At 28.0% G+C, this 8577-nt stretch overlaps 1 protein-coding gene across 1 annotated transcript; it reads right to left on the bottom strand.

The window, feature by feature from the left end:
* Window positions 1-361: 361 nt before the first annotated feature.
* LOC110644636 (lysine histidine transporter 1) lies at window positions 362-6516 on the bottom strand. The gene is made up of 8 exons (XM_021797517.2): window positions 6329-6516; window positions 2512-2669; window positions 1961-2344; window positions 1459-1852; window positions 1267-1372; window positions 1060-1151; window positions 906-974; window positions 362-798 (listed from the first exon to the last, which is right to left on the bottom strand). The coding sequence occupies exons 1-8, from the start codon at window positions 6371-6373 to the stop codon at window positions 700-702; spliced, it is 1347 nt and encodes a 448-aa protein (XP_021653209.1). The 5' UTR covers window positions 6374-6516; the 3' UTR covers window positions 362-699.
* Between the last annotated feature and the right edge of the window lie 2061 nt (window positions 6517-8577).

Consider the following 8577-nt stretch of genomic DNA (forward strand, 5'->3'; position numbering starts at 1 on the left):
AAAATGTATTTATAAAATTTAGTTATTTATAATTTAAATTTAATTTTTTTATAAAAATTAAGTTAATTTTTATATGAGAGCTACTCAAAATTGCATTGTTTAAAATTCATAATTCTACACCTAAAATTTACTAGAGTTGTAAATGAGTCCAACTATTCATGAATTGTTCCAGACTCAGTTCAATAAAAACTCAGCTTGGCTTAGCTCAATTTCTAAATGACCAAGTCTCAATTTATTGATATTCAATTCAAGTTCAAAAAATTTTAACAGCTAAGCCTGATCAATTTCTGATACTAACCATGAACTATAACAATAATTTACAAAATGATTCTTGAGTCCCAGCAAGTGTCGAGACATGATATCCAGTAGCCAAAGACTGTTGTTATATTTGCATTCATTTCAATATAACAAGAAGAGAAATTGAAAAATTCACTTCACTTGTCAAAGCAACCATAAAAAGAGAGGCAAAATATATGCATCACAACTAGTTTAGAAAAAGAATATTTCTATAGCCATAGTTGCTGTTTTCTCCAGTAATAAGCATGTATATCATCTGAACACAACCTGTCAGGGTTCTGATAATTGCTGCACACCACCTATTTCGGCTTCGTCCATCATCATCATCATCACTAGTTGGTTTTCTTTAGTCCAAAATCCACCTTCTGTGGCAATCCAATTCATATGGATTGGGAATGATGATTAAGAGTAGAACGAATAGGTCTTAGCTTGAATTATTATTTGCCTCAATCCTCCAATGGGAGATAAAATCATCAACAGAAGACCAAGTATAATGCAGATCTGTAATCGAATGAATGAAAACATTAGAAGTGAACTTCGATTGGAAGCAAAGCAAGTTCTTGATCAAAAGGAAAAGGAATAAAAAGATGATGATTGAATCAACTTACCCAGTTAGTCCACCAAGATAAGCCGTACTTTCTTGGTTTGTAAATGGCCAGCCACATTACGCAGGGGAGCTGAACAATGAAAAGAAGAGACTTGATCATTGGCTCAAAATCTTGTGGTAAATTAACAGGAAGTCACTACGGTAGATTGACTTACGAAATATGTTGTTGGGGCGAAAGCAAATCCGCCAAAAAATGAAAGGAGACCGCCAAAGAAAGGGAAGGTAATGCCAACAAACATTGTGAGTCCTCCAAGAAAAAGCAACAAAAAATGTGTAAATCCAAGCTCAAAAACTCAACTAAAATCATTTCAAAACATGAACTGAGATGAGATTGGTAATGTTGAATTCAAGAATTTACTTACCTACATAAAGGTTGCGTACAAAAAAACGAAGAAACCAACTGGGCTTGAAATGTAATTTCTTTACTAATAGAGTTTCTATCATGTCAAACACTGGCATTGCATAAATCTGCATAGGAACGAAAGAAATATCAATAACCTGCAACTTAGATCAATATGAGATTTGAAGGGAAATCAAGTAAATTTGATTTACACCTGGTAGCTTCCAATAACGTGAACCACAACAAACATGTTAGCCATTGCAATGAGCCATACAGGCTTCTGCAATGAGATGAGGATGTTGTCTTCGACCGCATTGCCATACATCCAGTAGCCAATTAGGGCAACAGGGAAGTAACACAAGGCGACAACTATGTAAGCAACTATCACTCCTCTCCACATAGGCCCTTTGGATGGCTTCTCAGGAGTGGATGGGATTGTTGCTTGAATCTCCAAGACCACATTGTGCCCAGCATAGGCAAAAGCCACATCTCCCAAGGCACTGAGGAAGTTGAAGACTGTCCCAGCAGTGCTCTTAGCTTTGTAACCATATTGCACATCAGGCTGAACACCCTTATGGACAGAAGCTGTCCAAGCAATGGTCGAGTAACTGCACAGAAACACCATGACCCAAAAGTTAATCACTAACTCTTAGTATTCTTGCGTAAAGAGTATGTAGCCAAATCAGTAAAGAGTATGCAAAGGCATTGAGGAATACCTCAAGGACATGACAGCAGCAGCCAGAGAGACACCAGAGATGGAGTTGAAATTAGGAAGGTGGGAGAGTACAAAGTGAACAGAGGCAAAGATCATTATGAAATAAGTTAGCTTGATCTGTTTGCAGGTACTGCATACAAGATCATGAAACTTTTTCAATGATCTGCCTCCAGTAACCATGTAGACAATGCACACACCAACTTCAACAACTAGTTGCTGAGGAACCACAATGTACAGACCAAGCTTTTCACCAAAAGCATATTGACCAAGTTCATGATATCTGTCAAATCTTTTCCCTGGAACCATTTCATGCATCTCCACCATTTGCCATAGAGTGTATAGTGTAATCACCCATGATAAGACTAGAATAGCAACACCAGGACCCCTGGAGTTACAAAGAGCGAGATTACTTGCTAATTGAAGAAACATAAGATGCAAGTTAAAAGTTTTAATTCAATGATATCAGAGTTATCTCCAATGCTGTAAGATCTCAATTTCTAACTCCAGTAAGAGCCAAATTAAAAAAGAAACTAAGATGCAAGTTAAAATTACCATCCAAGCTCTGCCATGGCGTATGGAAGACTGAGTACGCCAGCTCCAACCATGGCAGTAACATTGTGAAAAGCTGAGTACCACCATTTTGCATTCCTTGAAGAAGTGATTGGAAGCCAGTCATCAATTGCCTTTTGCTTTGCTAGTTGTTCATCAGTCTGTGATTCATTACAACACATTTCTTCATCAAATCTTAATGGCCAAAATATACACCAAATTGAATTACTATGACCCAGTAACCAAATTGGTTGATTTAACACAATCAAACACTCATCATTAATTATTGAGTACTCGAACAAAGAAAAAAAAAAAAGAAAAATATGGATTATGTATGAGCTGGAATAACGTGTATGACAATTTGACAAAGTTTTTTTTTTCTTTTTTTTTAATTATTGCGACTATTTGGTGCACCTACTTCCAGAAATTTATAGATAAATTTTGACCCTCAGTTGCAAGAAATAATTTACTTAACAATTAACATAAAATAATTGTGGAAATTTCTGAACAACTCACATGCAAGATTGGATATGGCATTGAAAATAAGGAAAGTGCCAAAGTGGTACCTAAAGATGGCACAAAAATTGGCAAAGTTGTGAAAACTTGCGTTGCCACAAATAAAGAAAAGGGATTTCTCGTTTGAAAATTCATTAAAGGAAAATATGGTTAGGGTTAAGAATATTGAAACTGAAACCTAAAAAAAAAAAAAGGTAATATTATTATAAAAAGAAATTTAATATAATTTTTAAAAATTTACTCTAAGAAAAAGTGAAATTACTTAAAAAATAATTTATAATTATCCTTACTCGATTAAAAAACTTAGCAAAATTAGATATGAATTTTGAGATAGTCAAACATAAAATATTTTAAAATGCATAAATACAATTGAAAATTTTTCTTTAATTTTTTAAAAATAATTTGTAATATTATTCATTAGATAATTAGGTTATTTACAATTTTATATATTCAATAAACATCTAAAATTTAAAATAAAATTTCATTAGATAATTATTATTTTAAACTTTAAAATTAAAATATAAAAATAACATACAATCAATGATAGTAGAATGATTTTTAGATGAATAAAAAAATATTTAATATAATATATAAAAAAAAACTATTAAATTTATCAAATTAAATAATTTAAAATACTTATAAATTAAGAAAAAAAAAAACGAAAAATATTTCTATAGGATCTATTTAGGGGTATGCAAACGGTTCGGTTCGGTTCCTATAAAACCAAAAATCGAAAATAAAAAATTTTAAAAATCGAACCAAACCGATTGATAAGAGAAAACCGAACCGAATCGAACTGATAAATATCGGTTCAGTTCAGTTTTAAACCGATCAAACCAAAATTTATAAAATTTCATATTTTTAACATTAAATCTAAATAATAAAAACATAAAAACAAAAAAAATTAAAAATCAAAACTCAAAAATCTTAAGGTTCGGTTCGGTTTTCTTTGATTTCAGTTCGATTCGATTTGGTTCGATTCAATTCGGTTAGATTTTTTTTTGATTTCCTATATATATTAATAATTTCGGTTCGGTTCGATTTTTTTGATTTTTTTATGAAAATAACCGAACCGAACCGATTAACTAAAATTATTAAAATTATAAATTGAATTGAACCAATTAAATTTTAAAACCGAACCAATTGAATCGAATTCAATTGATTCAATTTAATTTTTCGATTTAAACCGAAAACTGCTCCCCTCTAGATCTATTGGCTTTTGAGTTCAATCTAAAAGTTAGTTCCCAACCCAAGAGATTTTTTTAATAATAACTTCAATTTAATTTATATAAAAAAATTATAAGTCTCTCTCACACAGTCAAAAATACAAATCAAAACTCAGAATAAAATATAAACAATTCCCTCTAAATTATCTCAAAAACTCATAATTTATATTTAACATATAAAAGAGAAGAAAAAGATAATTAAATGCTTGTGCGGCCCAAGCACGATAACCATTCATATTGGTCAAATATATTTAAGACAAAATGACCTTTTACATTTCACATCAAAGTTTAGAAAAAAAAAAAAAGTTTGAAAATAAATGTGCCGTGAGATGAACGTCAAACCCTTGAAATTTCACAGGATGCATATGCACTTCTTTCTTTTTTTCTTTTTTTTTTTTTTTTAAAAAAAAAAATCAGATTTATCATTAATGATGTTTGAACTTTGAGCCTTAATTAATGTCCTGTAATTAAACACAAATTTTTGTAACTTCAGTACTCCATATTCAGTGTACCCACTAGTGCTATGACCAATTTTTAGACTCCAAACTAAATAGAAAAAGTATATCAAATTTAATTAAAATTAAAAAAAAATTATTAGTGTAAAAATTAAATTATATTAAATTAATTCATTTTATTATTTTAATTTGATTTTTATTTTTTTATGAAGAATTTAATTGAAACCTATTAGATATATCTTTTTGAAAATTTTTAAATATATCATACAGTTTTATATATATATATGTACATAAAATTAATTTCCCTTAATTATAAGTATATAATCTAATATTAATTTTTATTTATGAATACGTTAAATCACTTTATAATCATTAATCAATCATAAGATAAAATCACCTTGTAGTCATGTACTATATTTTTTAATTAAAAATTATATCATTAAAATAAAATAGTAAAATAAATATAAAATATAATATACTTTCTATATTGTATAAAATAGTAAAATACAGTTATTAAGAAATATGTTATAAAATGTCTTAGAACTACATTAATTATCTTATTTATAATTTTAAAAAATTTAATTAATTTATTTAATTGTGTGAAGATAAAAGTGGAGGAAGGTTTGAAATTAAAAAATTTATTAGATTTTCTTTTTTTCTGTGGAAAATGTGTAAATAAGACATTTGAAAGCTAATTGCTATTTACTATTATTTTATAATTTGAAATATGAAAATATTATATAATTTATTATAAATATTTGAAGTTATATTGTATTGTTATTTGAAAATTATAAATTTAATTTTAAATAATTTTATTAATATTTTATTTTAATATTAATATTAATATTATTAAATTCATTAATATTTTTAATGTTAAAAATATATAATTTTTAATTTTGAGTGTAGGAACTAGAATCAGAATCAAATCAGAATTAAAGTAAGAATCAAAATTAAAATCAATAGTACTTGAAATCAAACCGAAACCAAACTCAAAATTCGATTCTAATTTCGATTCCAGAACATACAAAAACAATGTTTGGCTCCAATTCTTATTCTTATAAAGAATCAAACTGGCACCACAACCTAACACTCACTATCAACCTTGCATCAGGCCAATATCCAATTTATTGTGGTACAGATGTATGTCAGGAATTCTCATGTGATGAAAAAAAAAAAAAAAGAAAAATTTGATGAAAAATATCTTGTGCAGAGTCCAAAAAACAAAATTACAAGAAAGTTGCAGATAAATATATACTGCCTGGGTTCATATTTATATTTTTAATTTTGCTTGCAAGAACAAATTTTGATCAGAATGAGAGTCCTGTAATTGCTAAACAAAAGGAAAAAAAATTTTGTAATTTTGGTTTCCTGGATGTTCTTCTTATGAAGAAATTAAAGAGGGAAAATTTTGCTTTTACATGTATGAAGGGCAAAAAGATTATTACAGAACAAAGGAATCAAAATCAACAAGATAAAAAGAGATCAGCTTGAAGACAAAATCTCCAACGATTTTGGAAAAGTTGATTGCCTTTTCTTTTATTCTTTTAAGTTCTTGCAAAACCAATAGTAATAACGCACTATCTACCGACAAAACGATAGAGAAAAAGAAAGAGAGAGACTCACAGGCTTATGGGTATAATCTTCATCAGTACGAGCTTGAGTTCCCATTTCTCTGAACAGCCAACAATTTACAAAGAAAAACAGGAGAAGATGAGAGAAGGGCAGTAACTAGTAAGCGTCAGCAAATATATATGAATTCACTGGATAATCAACATGCTCTATTTATAAGGTAAACACAGAGAGAGAGAGAGAGAGAGAGAGAGAGAGAGAGAGAGAGAGAGAGGGCAAATTCGATTATAACATGGCCAAATTAACTATCTACATGTAAACGTCACGGCCTTTGAAAGTTCTGTGTGTTTATGAGAAAATTCCAAGAATCCAATACCACTTGCCGGCTAACAATGTGGGCTACCATGAAAAATAATAATATTAATAATAATTCTCATGATTTTTAACACAGTTTTTTGTCTAAGGTGTTGACTTAAATTCTGATTTTTTTTTTTTTATCTTTTCTATATCATAATGTGAATGCATCACTGGTTTACCTGGGTGTCAAGGGTCTGTATTATGGAAAGAAAAGCTGGAAACTTTAATTGGGTTGAATTATAGGAAAGTAAAATTGTTATGAAAAGAAAATTTGTTATTTATAAGGAAAAAATGGGTGGAAAATATCTGTGAGGAGAAAGAAAAGGAAAGAAAATGATTTTTTTATTTTTCATATTTTAATGAAAAGAGAAGTGAGGATATAAAATTATTATAATTTTTACTAATATATTCTTATTAAATAAATAAAATCATATTAAAAATAATTATTCAAGGAAAAAAAACACATAAAAAGAAAATAGAAAATTAATATTATTTTTCACCTCTGCTGTCCAATTTAAGCAAAAAATAATTAAATAACTCAAAATACTCTTTAAATATTTTCTACACAAGTTATCATAATTATCATAATCTATTTGTAGGCTGTCATTTTAAGAGTGAATTATAAAATGGTCCTGTGATTGAGATAATTAACGTGTCAATTCTTGTATTTTAAAAAATTAAATTATTATATTTTTATAACTTGAAACAATACTACATTAGTCTTTTTGTCCAAATTATTTATTAGAGAAATTTAAAAAAGGTATTGTTACCCTTATAATACACAAAATTGATAGAATATGAGCAATGAAAAGATTATGAGGGGAGGAGGAGTGGCGGAGGTGGAGCGGGTTTAGGGTTGGGAGGATGGAGAGGGAATACTAAAAGAAGCAGAAGGCGGTGAATGGATCTGTGATGTGAGAGGAGAGACTTAGAGTATGTTTGGATAAATTTTAAGAGAGGAAGGAAAATAAAAGAAGGAAAATATTTTTTATTTTTCATTCTTTATTTTCTCTCCTTGTGTTTGGATGAGTGGAAAATAAAAGAGGGAAAGTAAAAGAGTTAGCACTAAAATCTAGTTTTTTTCTTTGATTTCTTAGTTTCTCTCCAATTTGGAGAGAAAATAACTAAAGGAAAATAAAATTTATTTTCCTTCCCTTCTTTATTTTCCTTCTCTTAAAAAGTCTTTTCAAAGTAAATTTATTTTCCTTCCCTTCTTTATTTTCCTTCTCTTAAAAAGTTTTTTCAAAGTTATTTTCTCCTACTTATTTTCCTTCCTCTCCCTTTTCCACCTATCCAAACAAAGTGTTAATGACACTGACTCGATTTATGAGGATTATTGACTTTGAGTAGAATAATGAAAGAGAAATTGAAAATGGAGATGTTCTGTGAGTAGGTAAAAATGGTAATAAGTAAGGAATTCATAAAAATTATTATATTTAAATTTGATTAAATATGTTTTTAAAATATAAATTTATTTTAAATTTAATTAAAATATATTGTCAGTCTATTCAAATTTGATTGTTATTATTTGAAAAATATTTAAATTCATTTAATTTTATATATTGTAATTAATAATTTATATAAAAATTATTTTTATTAATATTTATATCTTAAAATTTAATAATTTTATAAAATATTTAATTTTTATTTTATTTAAAATAAAAATATAAAATTTATAAATATTATTATAAAAAACATATATTTTATATTTAATAAGTATTTATATAAAAGAGTTCAAGTAACGAATACTCAACATGTAAAATTCAAAATCAAACTCGTCAAGGTATTGTTTTTCAAATCCAAATCTATACTGAACTTAATTATATATTATTCAAACTCGTCATATCAAGATTTGGGCTAGATACGGGCAAAAATTTGACTTATTACTATCCTTCATCAACTGGACAAATTGAATACATTGCAAAATTTAGATGAAAGGATCTATG

The sequence above is a fragment of the Hevea brasiliensis genome, chromosome 15 (genome assembly GCF_030052815.1).
Source record: "Hevea brasiliensis isolate MT/VB/25A 57/8 chromosome 15, ASM3005281v1, whole genome shotgun sequence".
In the NCBI taxonomy this organism is placed as follows: Eukaryota; Viridiplantae; Streptophyta; class Magnoliopsida; order Malpighiales; family Euphorbiaceae; genus Hevea; species Hevea brasiliensis.

Coding starts and splice junctions, on each gene's coding strand:
- LOC110644636 (XM_021797517.2), bottom strand. CDS start 6,373: ATGGGAACTCAAGCTCGTACTGATGAAGATTATACCCATAAGCCT. Junction 1,152..1,266: donor TGTACGCAACCTTTATGTAG/GTAAGTAAATTC, acceptor TTTTTCTTGGAG/GACTCACAATGTTTGTTGGC. Junction 799..905: donor TATCTTGGTGGACTAACTGG/GTAAGTTGATTC, acceptor ATTCGATTACAG/ATCTGCATTATACTTGGTCT.